Genomic DNA, 17514 nt, shown 5'->3' with positions numbered 1-17514 from the left:
TCGTACACAATAAATGACTAAGAAATGTTTGCATAATTGAATCAGAAATTAAACATAAGTATTCTATAAAGTGCTTACATTGAACCTGTCTTTCCATTCAGCCTCATTTCTTGCTAAGTCCCCCTTGAGCCTTTTGCTCATGACAATGAATTACATGCAGTTCCTTCCAGTCCCCATGCTGTTTCATGTCTCTGTGTCCTCCTCTGCCTGGGGCAGCCCGGACACCCCGACTTAGTTTTCAAGACTTAGTATAAGGTCACTTCCACAATGCCTTTCTTGACCCCATCCCTTATCTCCTTATGTAGAAATGACCTCTCTCTCCTTTGTGCCTTAAGAGTACTCTGAAAAGAATCTATTCCTTTTTTGTTTCCACAGGTCTTCCTCTACTGTTAGTGAACTCCGTAAGGACAGAAAACACTTGAGTGACCCGTCCATCTGCAGTGCCCGGCACTTAGTTGGTACCTGGCAAATGGTTTCAGTGAATGGATATACTGCAATCACAGAGAAAATTGGAAGGATCATAGTACTTATTGCCATAAATTTAATTCCGATCTCATCTTGAGGTTAAAGGTTACCTCAACCTATTTTATAAATAATCAGGCTATCAAGAGTAAATAAGTAAAATTTCAGCTTTCTGTTTCTGGGAGGCTATCTCTACCAGCGTCTTCATAATTCCACTGGAAAGATAGGCCAGTAGATAGCAGGTTTGGTACAATGTTCAGGCAGCCCAAAGTAGTCTCCTAGAGAAGGAAAGGAAAGAAAAGGTCTAGGACCAGTTTCTTTTAAACAGAGAAAAAAAATGTCTGATAAATCTTCTACCCTCCTGGCCTTATGTCTAGGTTTCCCTCTGGCTCTACAGTCCGATGACTCTATGATCTGTTATTGGCTGTAGGTACATGACAGCACAGGGGCAAAAGGCAACAGAAATGCAATTATACCTCAAAATGAGGTTCAGAAGCCTCCAAGACTAGAGAGGGAGGATGGACCTGACCTCCTCAGATTTCATCTTATTGACTACCATCGGACACGTGAGGACTCTGCAGTTTGTCTTCCGTAGCTTGCTTCCGTAGCCGCCTCTTCCAAACTGCAGCTGTAGCATGTTCAGGAAACATGGATGTCTCTGAGAAAGTTGTGTTTCATCATCCTTTTGAGATCTCAGGCTGAACCATCCTGACTCCATTTTTTTGTTTTGTTTTGTTTTTTTCTGGGAAGGCCAGGATCTGACTGACAGTTTAGAAACTACACATTAGTCACCGTTCTCATTTCCCCAGGGAATTCTATTTCTTTGGAGACGGGTCATAGAAAAAGTTGCTTGTTTCGTGTAAATCTCAATGTTTTTGTCATTTTTCTCCAGTCAAAAATAATTTTACTTTCCATTCTTGAAAGAATAGTAGTAAGTGATTAAGCTCCATAGGAGTTGGCCACCTGTTCTTAAAATCCTATTTGGTATTGGTCTTTAGGTCAATTGCCTCTCAATGAATGTTTCAGGACTACAACACATGCATATCGTGAGGAAATTGCTTGTTTATGCAGAGCATAGGGCCAAGGCTCCAGAACACAGTTGTTTTTCTCAGAAGTGAGGAGATCATGAGTGACGTGAAGAAAGGTTCTAGGAGCAGGGTTATAGAACTCCCGAATGCCTGCCTGGAAATGCGAAGGGTATCAAGCTGGTGAGATATCCAAGCTTCACTGAGTTGGGGGCTGCTGAGGGGAGGGGTGTCAGAATTTGTTCAATTTGTTCACATGTCTTGTCCCTGGCTGTCTGGTGGGAGTGAAGTGGCAGAACAGCAGAGTTAAGAAAAGATCAGATCTTGGAAGAGAGAGCTGGTGGGGACAGAATTCCTTCTGGGACGGTAGGATTATGTTTTCAATGGCAGACCCCACAAAGAGAAAAGAGCACTTCTCCCACCTCTCCCAACGCCCAGGAAAAACAAAGAAAAGTGTCCATAATGAAAAAAAAATCTATACATATACCCAGAGTTTTTCCTTTTATTTACAAAGTAGTAAACCAAATCCCTGTGTGAACATATATATCCAATATACGATAATGTTGTATATGCCATTTCCCCCTTGTAGGACTTCAAGTTTGGCCACTTTTTCTGACTTCAGCCAAAAGCTACTTTCATCTAAATGAACACACGATGGTAGCAAGCCTATGTTGTTTCCCCCACTTACAGGAAATGGCAGAGAGGAAGGGAAAGGGAAAGGGAGAAATAGAGATATAACAGAACCTATTCCACTGTCCTTATCCTCACCCACTGCGTATCTCAGAGGTTCAGTGCCTGAGCCAGTCTCTACAGGAAACTTGGGCTGTTCTAGCAATGTCTCCACTTAGCTCTCCATGAGTAAGGATGGCACCCTAGGAGTGCTTCAGAGGAAACATAATGAATTCAACCCAAGCATCCTGAAGGAAAATGAAGTTACTTGAAATGCCAAACTTTAAAACAAGGAGCTGAGGTTCGGGCGTGTTCTCGCCTGAGCTCACAAGAACTTCTGGCACCGTGTGAAGTCTGTGCACTGGCCTCAGCCACAGAAGAGAAAGCCCGAGCGGGAGTCCCAGCAGCCATAGGGTAACTGAAAGCCTATGCCTGATGGACTAGGACCCCAGGAGTTGCCAGAGGTGGAAAAGATCTGCCTCTTCCACTACGTGTTTACACAAACCACGGCACCCATTTTTTTGAGCCAAATTTCCAAAGGCTTCTCTGAAAACTACAGATACCCCTCCGTGGACTGTTTCCCCATGTTTTTCTCTGTATGGATTCGAACAGCCCCAGGTGCGCCTCTTCTCTACAGATCTGTCTCTCTCACACACATACACATAGAAACGTAAACGCACACAGAGTCTGCATGGTGGGCCAATCATACCAAAAATAAATACTCTTGTGTCTCTAAATTATTTATAGAACTAATCTTATTTTTTGAAATATGTTAATAAATAATCTAAGTGGGGGAGGGAGTTGAAGTGTTTTCTCCTTTTTTTCACTTATGTTGATGGATAGCCACAAAGCATAATCATTTTATATACTAAAAAAAAAAAAAAAAATCAAACCCAAAACTGCAAAATCTAAAAAAGCTCCCCCCAAACCAAATACTCTCTGTAAATATAGTTTTAAAATGATGAGTAAGCTACTGTACCATCAGCCCCATTTGGTTATGTACATCATGTTAGTCACTCAGCAGTAGCCATTCCATGAAATCCTCATGGGTAGTGCAACCAGTTAAAAAGTGTATAAAACATTATACATATAAAAACTCTCACATCCTTTGGATGTTTGCAGTTCATCATAACTTTGTGGTTACCTTTCCGCAACATAAATTAAAAAGAAATCTCACACACACACACACACACACACACACACAGACCCATACACAGAAACCCCTTCATCCAGGCATACACCATCCAGAGAGTGTAGTGCATGGGACTGAATTCCATGAGGCACGAAGGGAGTGGTCCCATCCTCAGGGCAGTCCATCATCTTCAAGGCTTAATGCCACTCGCTGGGGAGACAGAGCAAAGAAATCACCATTAGACCCACAGGAGCGATTTACTGAGTCCCCACCAGGCAGCAGACATTCTATGACTTTATAGGCATTAGCTCCCATAATCTTCATACTACCCCAAGAGACAGGTTTGTCATATTTATTTTACAGATGAGGAAACGGAGACTCAATGAGCTTTAACATTTGTCCTGGATCACATAGCAAGTGGGTGAACTAAAATTTGAACCCAGACCCGTGTGAACCCAGAGCTGTCGCTCTCTCCATCATTCTCTTCTGCCTCGTTGTTAAGGAGTGCTGGGGAGATCTCAAGTTTCTCAGTCCTTCCTTAGAGGATTTTAGGTTTTTTCAACATTAGTGGGTTAGCTCTGGCAAATGTTTAATACCAGGCCATTAGCTACTTGTCTCTAGCTTGTGAGTCACAATTAGGCAGGCGATCTGCCGCAACCCTCTTAACTGATTATACAGAATCGGAAGGCAATACAGGTCAATTAAATTCAATCCCTCTTTCCCTCAACCCTACTTTTTAGTCATTAGATGCTAGACTTCCCCTGTCACAAGTGGCTGACCATTAGTGGGCTGAGCCCATTAACCCCTGAGCTGGTCTATTCCATTGGAAGAGTGGACAGTGGACTTAACCTCTTTCCTCTACTGACAAGAAATCTCTTTCTCTAAATATTCTGATGTTCCCCGGTTCTCTTAGCCTCAAGAGAGTTCTGTACAGACAACCCTTGAAATCTGCAGACAGTGTCTTGAGTTCCCTTCCTTTCCTTCTGAGTGTTTTCTCCTCCAGGCTACACATCTAGCTTTCCCCAACTGGGTCTGTTGTAATCCTGTTTCCCACTTTTCCATTTCCTGGGTACACTCCTTTGGGCAGACCCCGGTGTTTCAATATTTTCCTCCTAGCTAAGTGAATTTGGGCTAACCACTTTACCTCTCTGAGCCTTGGTTTTACCATCTGTCAGATGGGAGTAAGAACAGGACCTACCACATAGAGTTGTTGAGGAACCAAACGAGAGCATCTCTGTAGAGTGCTTAACACACGTGGGGTCCAGAGTATTCTAGATCAACCTGACCAGCATAATAAAATAGAACCAGACTAGCATTTCCCATCTGTGGACAGTCTATAGACAATAAAAAGTGACCCCACTACCTTTCAAATCATGTTTGGGTTATTTGTGGTTTTGCGTGAATGCCATGGCCTTGCTCTACTAGCATAGACACTTGAGACTCTCTTCTTCTAGTCCGGTTACCCTCCCTCTCTCTCCAAGACAGATCTCTAGACCAAAGGCAGTGATGGTGGAGCTACGTGAGAAAAGGACAGGGGGGAGAACAGGTTGTTGAGGATACTGATTCTCAGAGCTCCCAGGCTATTTACCCCATGATGTAAGTGGAAAGAGCATGGACTTTTGTGTACATACAGACTGGAGTTTTTGTCCTGGTTCTGCCACTTCTTAGTTGTGACCCTAGGCAAGTTACTCAAATTCTCTAGTCTCAGTTTCCTCATCTGCAAAATGGGGCTAATCATATCAACTTTATAAAGTTGCTGTGAAGACTACACAAGGAAATGTACATCAAACACCGAGCAGTGTCTGACACACAGGAGGTTCCCACTAAATGTCCATTTCCTCCCTTTCCTACTCTATTTCTCTGCAGCCGGCAGGAGCTTATTCCTCAGGCCTTAGATGCCTCAGGAATCGCTCCTCCAGAGGCGTTATTTGCTCCTTGGGACACAGCGCCACTTGACACGTGTAGAGTGCTTTGTAACTCACAAAAGCTCTCGCACGGGTGCTGTCTCACCTGAACGCTATGAATTTAGGAAGCAGATAGAATGGGGGTTATCATTCTTACTTTACAAATAGAAGTGAGCAGAGAGAAGTGACTAAGGCCACAAGGCTATGGAGCAGTGAAACTGGGAGCCACCTCCTCGGGCTAAGCTCAACGCTTCTTCCACTGCCCCCCACCCCCAATCTGTAAAACTTGGTCAAGCACCTATTTGAGTGATTGGCCGAGGTTAAGTCTCAAGGCCATCTGCCAGCCCTCCTCACTTGCTCAACTTCATTTCCCATGCCTCCCCTTCATGAATAATGTGCTTCCACGGCAAGGCAGTCTGCTCTGCCCCATACGCGATCATTTCTTCCTCGGGCCACTTCCTCGGTCTACAGTGAACTCCTCTTTCCTCTTTGCCCCAACACCCAGCTTACAATTTGCAGCCTTCCAGGACCAGAACGCCTTCTAGGATGGGCCGCACCTGCCTAGGCTCACGCCCTCACTCACCAGCCCCTCAGACTCGGAGTGGCGCTGCCCTACCTTGCACTTGACGACAGGCAGCTCGGAAAGAGGGTTCTTCGGGAGTTGGTGCGGCTGTGACCTTGGTTCCCCCGGCAAGACAAAAAGCTCCTTGAGGGCAGGGGCTGGGTCTTCCAGTTCTCTGGTCTCCCCAAGACAGGGCTCTGCCCACAGTGGGTGATCAAAGCTGCTGATTGCCTGACAGGGGGATGGACTGGATGACCTAGGAGGTCACACTCAGCCCCCTGACTCTGCTATACAACCACAACATCCGCTCCAGACACTTGGCGGTCCTCGCTCCCCCAACAAGCCAGGCCCTATTGTACCCCTCAGCCTTTGCACCTGCTTCTTTCTGGAATGCCATTTTCCTCCTTCTCTTGCTGAAAAACTGCTATTAACCTCTCAAGGATACAGTTCATCTATCACAGCCTCTGGGAGACATTCCCTGCCTGGTTTCCCAAACAGAATTAACAGCTCCCTTGTTGATAGTCCCTCAGCGTTTGCTCAGCAAATATGTACTGGTACGCTATGCTGTGCTGGGCCCCAGGGAAACAGATGAATTCAACGATCCTGGCCTCAAGGAGTTCACGGTCTAGTGGGGAGACCAATGAGCAAAAAGACAAGTTGACTACAGTGTGACAGGTGCTGGGACGGAGAGAGGCTGTGGAAGAACAGAGAAACCAGGGAAAGCTTCCTGGAAGAGAGACTCCTGAGCTCCGCCAACGCACTACGCACACAGCTGTCCGACAGTAAGTGACTCTCACCCCCCCCAGCTCCTCGGAAGCGGGTACGTTGCTTCCTTCCTTGTGCACAGCGCATATCCGGGACAGCGCTGGGCTTGCAGCCAGCACACAGTGTTTGTGTGAAATGAACACATCTCAATCGCATGGCCACAGTTACCCTTCCAGGCCAAAGGTTCTGAAAACGTACTCAGCAGAAAGAAAGATGTTTGGTTTCTTTACCCTAGGAACAGCCTCTAGCTATGAGGTGGTCCTGATACATTTCCACCCCAACCACCTGCCCCAGCGTTTCTGTGTCCCCAGGGCCTAGAATAGTGTCTGGCGCATGGTAGGTTCTTGATAAATGTTGGAAGGAAGGAGGTAGGGAGGGAGGGAGGGAGGGAGGGAGGAAGGAAGGAAGGAAGGAAGGAAGGAAGGAAGGAAGGAAGGAAGGAAGGAAGGGGGAAGGAAGGAATTCTTCCAGCAAGGGATACTTACTGCAGGATAGACATGGCCAATCTGAGCAGTCCTCCCTATGTGGAGCTCATCTTCGTCCTCCTCTTCCGTTGTTTTCCTGTACACCGGGTTGTCGAAATTCATGCTTTTGGTGTTCTTCCGCTTCCAGTTTCTCCAGATCAGGTAGCCACTCATGCACAGCAGGGCTATTACCGCTGGAGAAAGGGACACAGCACGCTGAACTTCCAGTAGGCTCTAGCCCATCGCTCAGATGTCAGGGCATTTCTCGCCCCCTCTCCAACTTTCCTGCCCCTTGTTCCTCAGGTGGTTCTGCGTGTCCTTTTTCTGCTGCTTGGAAGCCCTGCTCCTGTATCTTCCTTTATTAACTGCCCATCTTTCAAGACCCAGCTCAAACGCAAAGTCTCCTCTGCTTCTAGAGGAACAGTCAGCTGCTCCCTCCTGTGTGCCCGCAGCCCACGGTACTGTACTTTATATGTGTACCCCCAACCAGACTGAGCTCTTTGTGGGCACAGACTGTGTCTTCATCACTCTGCCTCGCTCAGTAATGTGTACTGAGTGAATGAGTGAATTTCTTCACCACACCTTCATCCTAACACTGCGGCTTCCTTAGAATTCTCTGAGAAAACCATTCTCTCCCCAGATGGAGGGTGGATGGTGGGCTGGGGCTCTGCAAGAAGAGGAGCATCTGTAGAAGGGAACACAGCAGGGAGACACCAGCTCTGACGTGCAACTGATGAACATATGAATGAGTAAAGGAGGACATTCTCTAACACAGCTGGGCAAAAATGGGGCAAGCAGCTTCACGAGATAGTAGGGGATCACCGTGAGCTTTCAAGTGGAGGCTGATGACAGCTATCCAGGCTGCTCGAGAGGGACTTTTTTACTTTGGTAAGACTGTGATCATTGATACTCATTAAAGACAGGAACAAGGCCAGGACATCTGTCACCACCACTACTGTTTATTGTTCCAGAGACCTAGCTCTGGCGTGAGACCAGATCAGGAATGGAAGAAGACACACGGGGAGAGGAAGAAACCAAAGTGTTAGTATTAGCAGTTCCGTATGTTCAGAAAATCTTGGAAAAGCAGATGAAAAACTCTTAGAAATAACTTCAGTTCATCAAGAATTAACAAAAAGGCAATAGCTTTCTTATTAATCAGCAATAACCAATTAGAAAATGGAATGGGATGAGAACACATTCACAGTAGCTTAACAAAAAACTATAAAATACCTGGAATAACCTAACAAGAATTGTGCAAGTCCTATTTGATCTATACAATTTTACAGAAGGATATAAAAGAAGGCTCAAGTAAATTGGGAGAAGTGTCATGTTCCTGGATGGGAAGCTTCGATATTGTAAAAATGTGAATTCTCCCCACATCAACTTATATATCCAAAGACTAAGATTCCATCATTAAGATGATTCTAAAGTTTATCTAGAAGAGAAGTTGAAAAAAAAAATCTAAGAAAATATTGCAAGAACAATAATGCTCTATTAGATATTAAAATCTAGCGTGAAGTTGTTCTTGCAGTATATAGGAACAGACAGATAATTGGTGAAGGACAATGAACAGCCCAGAAGCAGATCAAAGTATGGATAGGCATGTAGTTTATAATAAAGATGACGATTCAAATCAGAGGAAGGGATTATTCAATAATGGTCTTGGGAAAATGAAAGAGGCCGGTAGAAAAAAAATAGTTAAATCTCTACGTCACAGCATACTCTAAAATAAATTCCAAATGGGTTGCTGTCTAAATATAAAATAATATTTAGTAGAAAAATATGTGGGGAGATATTTTAATAATTTACAGTGACGCAGACCTTCCTAAGCAAAACACGAAACCCAAAAATCGTAACACGAAAGATGAACAGATCGGATACTTAAAATTTTTAAATTTATGTGTGGCAAAAAGAAGCACAAATATATTTAAAAATCAAGTGGGAGTATGGAAGAGAATATCTGTAACGTATATTACAAAGGTTTATTTATTTATTTATTTAAAGATTTTATTTATTTATTTGACAGAGAGAGACACAGCGAGAGAGGGAACACAAGCAAGGGGAGTGGGAGAGGCAGAAGCAGGCCTCCTGCTGAGCAGGGAGCCCGATGTGGGGCTCGAACCCAGGACCCTGGGATCATGACCTGAGCCGAAGGTAGACGCTTAACAACTGAGCCACCCAGGCACCCCTATATTACAAAGGTTTAATATTCATTATGTATAAATATTTCTACAAATAAGAATAAGATCAAGAACCAACAGAAAAACCAGACAATACTAGGAATAAGCAATGCATTAAGGAGGAAATGTAAATGGCCATTAAGCTTATGAAAAGATACTCTACCTCATAGGGAAATGCCAGGGAAGGAATACTCATCTTTCACCCCTCAGAAGAGCAGAAATTAAAACTGTTAATTATATCGGAGGGGGTTCTATCAGGGAAACAGAGTACACAAGCCCTTCTATTGAGTAGAGGATGGCAGGAAAGGGCTTCTCTTTCATTAAACAATGTTCAGGGTATTTTCCGCTTACTCTACTCAAAATCAGCCCGCCACAGTCTCTCCATCATCTTTCCTGTTAAAGCCTTTCAAGGCCAATTCAAATGGCATCTTCTCGGGAAGTACCACTCCCTCTCCTCCGCAGGGCATCACGCTGCTCTTACAGCATGGTGTAATACACATTAACACCACTCCTGCATCACTTTTGAGGACCAAGTCTGATTAAAGACTGAAGGCTCTTCTTCTTCTTCTTCCCTGGATCCTTGGCACTCAGCAGAGTCCCCTGCACAGTGCAGAAGTTTTGAAAACATTCACTCACTAGCTCACCACTACACTGGGGATTTCCAAGATAAATGGGCAAAGTCCTCGTCCCTGAGGTGCCCGTGGGCAAGCAAAGGAGATCAACCTATGAATGGGCAGTGGCAATTCGAAGACCCCACCAAGAGATGAGACTGGTCCAAGAGACAGCATATTCAGGACACTATGTGAACAGCGGGGTGGAAGAGAATAAATCAGCCTCTGTGGTTCTCTGTGAGCTTTAACCAAATGTTGTATTTTGGCCATATCAAACTTCTAGTTCCAAACCCACCCGCACCCCACTCTCCCATGCTATTTCCCCTTCCTGGCTTTGCTTCCTGCTGTTTTCACTGCTTGGATTGCTCTGGGTTCTTCTTCATTGGGCTGACTCGGCGTGAGTCATTACCCGTCATTTCCACTCGGAAACCTTCCCTGCCCACTTCCCTTCTCTTCTGATTCCAAGTTAAGTACTTCCTCAGCGCTTCCACTGGACTGCCTGTGGCTTAATTTTAGACTTCCCATGTCATCGTCCAATTAATTATCTGTTATGCGTGTCTCTCCAACAAGACTAAACTTCTGGAGGACAGGAACCGTGTCTTATTCATTTTTAACCACCTTTTCTCCACTTATCACAGTCTGCTACATTGCAGCTGCTTGATAAATGTTTGTTGAAAACCAAACAGAAAGGAAGCAAGACAGCACAATTTACTAAAGGAATGGCAAGCAGCGCTCCTCATTAATTCAACAAATATTTTATTTCCTACCATGTGCCAGCCACTGCTAGGAGCTGGGGAGAGGGGCGAGCAAGAGAGGCGCCAGCCCTGTGCCCACGGAGCCAGCAGTTCACCTTCACATGGCCGGCATGCGGAGTGTGAACGCTGGGGAATAGGGAGGCATTGGGACGGTTGCCTGGGGCCAGGTCCAGAAGGGCCTTATGTGCCAAGCTAAGAAACCAAATGACAGCACTGGGAAGTGGGCAAGAAGGCTGCCGGGGCAGAAAAAGTCTGAGCCACAGTTTCCTCAATGGGACAGGTAGTGTGCTAAGTGTTCCGTGCTAGTGCTTTTCCCCAGAGCCTGAGCTCGGTTTTTCTCGTCTCCCTAGAGACTTGGGGCCACACTCACCCATGGGCACGAGGATCCCAATGACCGCAGCAGTGACTGTTGAGCCCATCTTGCCGCCTTCATTCCCATCTGCAAAACACAAACGTGCAGAATGATGCTCCATCACCGTGAGCCCAAGTCCTTGCTGACTTCAAGCTGTAAGAACTACCCAGCTGCTTCTTGCCCTCATTCCAAGGTGAGGATCCTGGCTAAGGCCTAACAATTCAGTCTTTCCAGATCCTATCAAAACTCGGACAGAGGTTATCTTCATTTCACACACGGGGAAACAGAGTCTTACTGGGGTTCTGGGGACTCACAGAGAAGCTGCAGAGCTGGAACCCAAACCCAGGACATGTGCCCCGAGTCCCTTACCCTTCCCACAGTACCACGCGCCAGGAAGCTGTGTGTGCGGGTGGTGCTTGGCGGACTAAACACTTAGGTCTCTATGTTGCTGACTGACCGAGGCAACGGTCTTTTCCAGCCCATATCTATTGCTTTGTCTCTGTTGCTTGGGCGGTCTGTCTGTCCGTCTGCATTATCAGCTTATTTTCAATAAGTAATTAAATGGGATGCACCAACAGCACAGGCTCCTGGGGTCAGACATCCTGGGTTCAAATCCCAGCGCTCCTGCTCGTGTGGGCAAGTTACCTACCTCCTGGGGACACTGAAGGTCAAATGAGATAATTCACGTAGAGTGCTTCCTGCGCCCGGTGCCTGGCACAGCCTTGCCTGCTTCACAGCGGGGGGCCTGCCTGGGAAGCCTGGGGCAACAGTGCCGCCCGCTCACTGCGCATGAGCAAGCCCCGGACGGCGAGGGTCAGGCCCAGAGCAGCAGGAAGCCGGAGGGGAGACCCTGAGCTCCCGAAGCTCTGCCCCACCCGAGAGGGCCTGGAACTCACGCCACCTGCCTCTCTGAACTTCAGGGTGAGCGCTCAACTCTGCAAAGCCCCCTTCTGCCAGCAGGATGGGCCTGATGAGAAAGGTGCTACCAAGCTGCTTGGTTTCTGGGCCACATGTGGGAAAAAGTTTTAAAGATGGTTTATCTTCTTAAGTGAACTCGCCCTGGCAGGTGACTCAATTAAAAAGGTATTTGCTGGCTAATGAGACAGAACATTTCTGGCCGTGACAGTTACTGCTCCCGATGATTTCGTAAGTGCTGAATGTAATTATTTTCATGCCAGGGTTTGGAAAGAGGCACAAGCAGACCATAGTGACGGTATTACTATCTGGGGAACTGGCTGAGGGGGCTAAGAAGAGAGACCAGAGCTTCTGAGGTTTCCAGACCAGAGGGACACCCCCACATCCACAGGTCAGTACCACGTGAAGCCAGGCACACGCCCAGGGACAGCAGAGGCTCTGCATGCGAGCCCTTCTGTTTACACCACCTCCTCTGTCTCTCCAGGCAATCTCGTGAAGCAGGAGGGGGAAGGGCAATTATCATTCCCACTTTGTAGGTGAAGAAACTGAGGCTCAGAGATAGGGAGGTGGCATCTCACAGGACCCTCTACAAGTTAGGGGCACCTGAGACTCCTAAATCATAGGTGGGCACCTCTACCTGCTTCCTCAGAGAGGTCCAAGTTTCTGCTCTGGTATGATCTCTTCTTCCACATATCCCGCCCCCCCCCAGATCCTGGCTTCCCGAAGGCCCCTCTCATGTCAGGAAAGAACGCAGAACTCATTTCCTTACAGTGCTGGGAGTGGTTGCTGGTTGCAGGGCTTGGGGTAGATGGCTTGGTGCTGGGAGCCCTGGGGACACCAACTGAGCTTGGGACCACAGCTGCCAGGCTTGGTGTCTCTGTGCTGCGGTTCTGGTAGGTGAGGCTGTGGACAGTGGTCCCAGGGGTTCTCGTGGTGTCGGCTAGTGTCCTCGTTGTGGTCGGAGCTAACGTCGTAGTTGAGGTAGATTGAGGTGCTGGAGGGGAAATGCCATGGAGGTCACTCGGACAGAGAAATCTCTTGCTTTATGCCTCACTTACTGCCTCTACGAATTATACACGAAGTTATCCTCAAGGCTCAGCTCAAATGCCAAGCCTTCCCTAAACCTCCTGAAGGGGCTCTGACCTTTTCTTTAGTTGAATCCCAAGCACTTTGTGTTCATACCGCACATTGATTTGATTAAGACAAGTCATTAAAACAAGGCTATAGAATTAGGCGTGGGCAAGACCACCGTTAGACTGGGAGAGGGGGAAATCATGTAAGTCTAAAAGGGTTTTTACATGCATATTGCTACACTGCTAGATTTAAATTCTCAATCCACTTTAAACAACTGAACCTGGAAATCACAATACATAAATCTGATATAGCAGATCTGTGCTCAAACCAAAGCCCTTGGCCCTGTATCAAGACTGGACACTGAATATAAACTTATACGGTTGAAGTATTAACTATTAGTCCCAGTCATACCACGAAAGGGCTTCTATGTCTTGTGTTCAGGTCTAGGCGAGGAATAGGCAAGCTCACAGTCACCTGCATAGAAATAGTAACCGAAGCCATAGGGATAAGGGTTCTTAATTTCAGGTCTTCAAGAGACTCCAGAAACCCCATGAAATTGAATTTAAAATGTTGTATGTATACGTGCATTTTTTTCTTGAAGTGAGAAGAGAAAGCCTTAGAAGGACCCTGGGAGACACCAGCATTCAAGAAAAGTAAAGGAGGCAACAAGCAGCCAGAAAAGACAGACAAAAACTGGGACCATATGGCGTTCCAGAAGCCAAGGGAGGAGTTTAGCAGGAGGGGTCTCACATTGCCAGGGGCCAGCGTCCTGGTAGGTCTGCCTACCTCGGTAGCACCTCTTCATGTCTGGGCCCAGCCACATGGTGTCAGGACAGGCACACGTGTACTTGGGAGAGGGGCTGGAGATCTGAGGAGCAGGAAGGCACAGGTACTCACAGCCACCGTTGGGCTGGGCACTCAGCTCGCAGGCATCTGCAGCTAATGGCACAGAGAGAGAGGGAGAGAGGGAGAGCGTTGGAGCAAAGACAAGACATGCCAAGTCCTCCCTTCTCCCGAGGATGAGGTCCTTCCCACTCGGCTTGCTCCAAAAGCCTTCTCGCCTACTTTTATTGGGCACCTCCCAGCCTTGTACCTGGCGTTCCTCCCCAACCCCCGCCCCACCCCCACCACTTTCCTTCAGTCCTGACGACAACTCTGAGAGGTGGGTGCATGCCCCGGAATGACAGATACCAGACGCCTAGGCTCAAAGAGCACAAACTGGTCCAAGTTATAACTCTAGCAATTTTACAGCCGGAATTTAAACCGAGGTCTGTTGGATTCCAAAGTCTGTGTTTCCCCCACTATGCCACATGCCATGTCTCCTTCTTATTTAACCTTCCAGGTCTAGAATCAGGCACCAAGTTTATCTCCTCTCTCCCCTGTGCCTTCCCACCATCACCCTGCGGCCACAGCTGAGTTACAGGTAGACTGAGCATATATCCTAGCAATAGAGCCCGGGGCGCCCGAGGAGCAGGATTCCCGGCTTCTGGTCCTAACCAACAAGCCAGATTGCTCCATGGCCCTAGGATACATTAGCTTATACAGCTGCAAAATGGGTACCCATCATAAAAGAGAGGCGACATGCTCCCTCATGGCAGAAAGAGCTCTTGGAATCAGACTGACCTGAGTTTGGGTTTTAGTTCTGTCATTTTACCTTTCTGAGCCCCAGCTTCCTAAATGAGAAAAGTAATACCCACTCTTTGTAGGCACAAATAGGACTTTACATGGTTTTTACACCCAGTCTTATTTCACCAAGAGCTGAAGGAAATGAGGTAAAATGTGTGACAGCAAAGCACTGTCCCAACGAGAGGGGCTGCTGCCATGTGTCCTGGGGGCGCTGGGACGTTGTGTTCCGTGAACGTGCATGCAGCCTGACTAGTGCAGGGAGGGGGCGTGGGCAGGGGACCCGGGGCCAGGCAAGGCTCACCTCTTGGCTGCTTCAGCTCATGGAAGATGACAATGTCATGTGGGTTATTCAGGTTCTCAGCAAGGATGGAGATTTCCAGGCCATTGAGCCGATTTGCACTGAAAATGGCCTCATTCTCCAGGTCTGTCCAGAACACCTTGTCCTGTGGGGGTACAGATGCAGAGGATGGGAGGTCTAGAGCCTAAAGGCATGACCTCAGTCTGAGGGCTTGGCCCCAAACCATTGTCACAAGAACTGCCCTTGCATCTCCCCTGAGCTCTCCTGTCCACACATTCATGGGGGGTGAAGGGGTGGGCTCTCAGCTTCTAATCTGTGGCATATACTCTGGTTCTTTCTGTCACAGAGCGTTATTTGTTGGTTCTGCACTTTGTCCTGAAGACTGCTCATTAATGCTGAGCTAGGCCTGCTTCCTGGAGCCTAGGAGAAACCCAAAGTTGGGTCTCGATGACTGTTACCATTGCCGGGGCCTGGGACTAAGATTGGAGGGGATGTATGAGCTACTGAGGACTATTCCCTAATAGGTCCTCCTACAGCCTCCGGGTACACGTGTAAATATGCATCCAACGCTTCGTCCATATAAGCCTACAGGTGCATCTGCAGGCAAATCCACAATTACAGGTACAGCCATGCAGTTTCATGCACAGATCTGGACATGTACCCACAAAAGCACACTTGTACCAAAACAGACACTTAACTAAGTCTTGCTATAAGTATTTACATATTCACAAGCACCAGCACACACAGAAATGCATGCTTGTAAATGGATGCATTTATGTACACACATGCATATATACTTTACACGTACCTGCCACTCATACGCACGAGCACACACACGTGTGTCTGAACACACCTGTCTTTCGAAGCAGGGGCTGGACTTGGAGGCGGGGCTTTGCCCACAATTTCAGAGCAGTGCTGAGTGATGTCACTCTAAGCAAATATGGCCAATGCCCACCATAGACCACCGTCCCCTTGCTTTCCCTCCCCTTGGTGGCCGAGTTAGTGTAGGGGAAGAGATCGATGTGGTGAGACCTTGGTTGGTTCTGGCTTCCTCATTCCCCAAGGAGAAAGGTTGTTAGGGTCAGAACACAGGCACGGAAGGGGTTGGACGCTTCACCCTCTGGGGAACTTCGTGAGGACGGAGATGATGTCTGATTCACTTCTCGGACCCCAGAGTCCAGCGAAGGTCAGTGGGAGGGTACTGAATTGAATAGCCTCTCTCAGGCTATTTCCAACAGTAAATTCTAAGGAAATGTATATTCCTCCTTCCCTCCCTCCCTTTATTGGGTACCTTCTGTATGTGGGGGTACAGTGCCAGGTGCTGAGGGTACAGAGAGGAAACACACGTGGTCTAGCAACGTACCTGTGACAAGCGCTCTGAAAGGGGTCTTGGGAAGGAAGCACAGGACAACAGGCTGCCAGGCCTCTGTGTGCAGGCAGCTCACACACTGTGTACACACAAGTCAGCTGGATTCCCTGTGCCTTTGTTTCCATTTGGACAAGTCTCAGAGAGCCATCCTATTTGAAAAGCCTTTTCTAGGCTTCAGCTTCCTGATAGGGCCATGTCTCCCCTCCCGGGGCTCACCTCAAACACAGCTATCCCGAAAGGATGGCTCAGGAAGTCAGGGGAGGAAATCAGCATCTTCCTGTTGCCTCCACTGAGGTCAATGCTGGATAGTTGGTGAAGCTTAGAGTCCACCCAGTATAAGCGCTGGTTCAGCAAATCTTGGGGAGGAAAAAGGACAGGGGATCGGGTCTTGAGTTGGGATCCCAACCAGGATCTCTGCTCCTCTGTGCCCACTTCCCTACCCATATTTCCAGGCCACGCCTCCCATGGAGGCCAGCCTGGGGCAACCATCCAGAAATACAGGCACGGGCACTATAAGGGGATATAAACACAAGACCCATGGAGCTCCAGATGGTAGTCAGCACCAGGTAGTGGGACAGGCCCCCAATCCAGGCGGAGGCAGGGCTCACCCAGGGTGATTCCATTGGGCCATTCAATGTTGTCTGATACCAGTGTTTGCCGGTCCACACCATTGAGCCCAGACTTCTCGATCTTGGCCTGGTACCCCCAGTCAGACCAATACATGAACCTAAAAGAGAGAAGAACTCAATTGGAATTTTAGTCAGGGGGTGGGGTTAGGGCGGTCTGGGTCACAGGGCTCAATGACCCATTGAATGTTGAAGATTATGCTCAGTGGGGACTGGGAAGGCCTCTGAAATTCATTGGAACCATCGAATCTAAGAGTTAGCAGTTGTGTTAGCTTCCCCTCATCTGAGAGCCTGGGGGAGCCTATATTCCCCGAGAGTCCACCCAGCCTCAGCTGAACAGCATCTGAGCCCCTTTCTCCCACTCTGGCAGCTCTAACTGGAGCCCTAGAGGCCAGAGCAGGAAAGGCCCTCGTCAACCCTCTCTTACTTTCCTGGTCCATAGAGGAGAAAGTGGGCAGCTTACCAGGGGTCTCACAGCTGGAACTCGGCCCAGGGTTTCTCTCTCTTCTTTCTCGAACGTTTATTGAGTACCTACTGTGTGCTATGCAATGAGCTGAGAGGTTTCACCTCCTGTACTTACAAATGCAGCCGTCACTGCCCCTCTACTCCCGTCCCTCTAGAGCAGGCAAATGACCTCTCAGAAATGGAAATCAGTTGTCACTCTCTAGTTTCTAAACTTTATGGTGGTTTCTCTTGTTGCCCTTAAAACAAAATCCCAAATCCTT

General features: G+C 47.7%; 1 protein-coding gene across 4 annotated transcripts in view; it reads right to left on the bottom strand.

The window, feature by feature from the left end:
- Positions 1-282: 282 nt before the first annotated feature.
- Positions 283-17514, bottom strand: part of LRP8 (LDL receptor related protein 8) — a 76810-nt gene continuing 59578 nt past the window's right edge. For 2 of the 4 annotated variants that reach the window (XM_032428642.1, XM_032428661.1), the window contains 9 exons: positions 16772-16890; positions 16380-16519; positions 14798-14939; positions 13657-13809; positions 12566-12790; positions 10900-10968; positions 7005-7177; positions 5809-5985; positions 283-3498 (listed from right to left, as the gene is read on the bottom strand). In XM_032428642.1, the coding sequence (XP_032284533.1) occupies positions 3460-3498; positions 5809-5985; positions 7005-7177; positions 10900-10968; positions 12566-12790; positions 13657-13809; positions 14798-14939; positions 16380-16519; positions 16772-16890 (1237 nt within the window). In that variant the 3' untranslated portion in view covers positions 283-3459. The remainder of the gene's footprint in view (positions 3499-5808; positions 5986-7004; positions 7178-10899; positions 10969-12565; positions 12791-13656; positions 13810-14797; positions 14940-16379; positions 16520-16771; positions 16891-17514) is intronic. The other 2 variants (XM_032428652.1, XM_032428670.1) reach the window with 1 other exon arrangement.

Source organism: Phoca vitulina, unplaced genomic scaffold (genome assembly GCF_004348235.1).
Source record: "Phoca vitulina isolate PV1807 unplaced genomic scaffold, GSC_HSeal_1.0 scaffold2, whole genome shotgun sequence".
Taxonomy (NCBI): Eukaryota; Metazoa; Chordata; class Mammalia; order Carnivora; family Phocidae; genus Phoca; species Phoca vitulina.
Note: the sequence above shows the minus strand (reverse complement) of the source record. Positions and strands in the feature narration are given on the sequence as shown.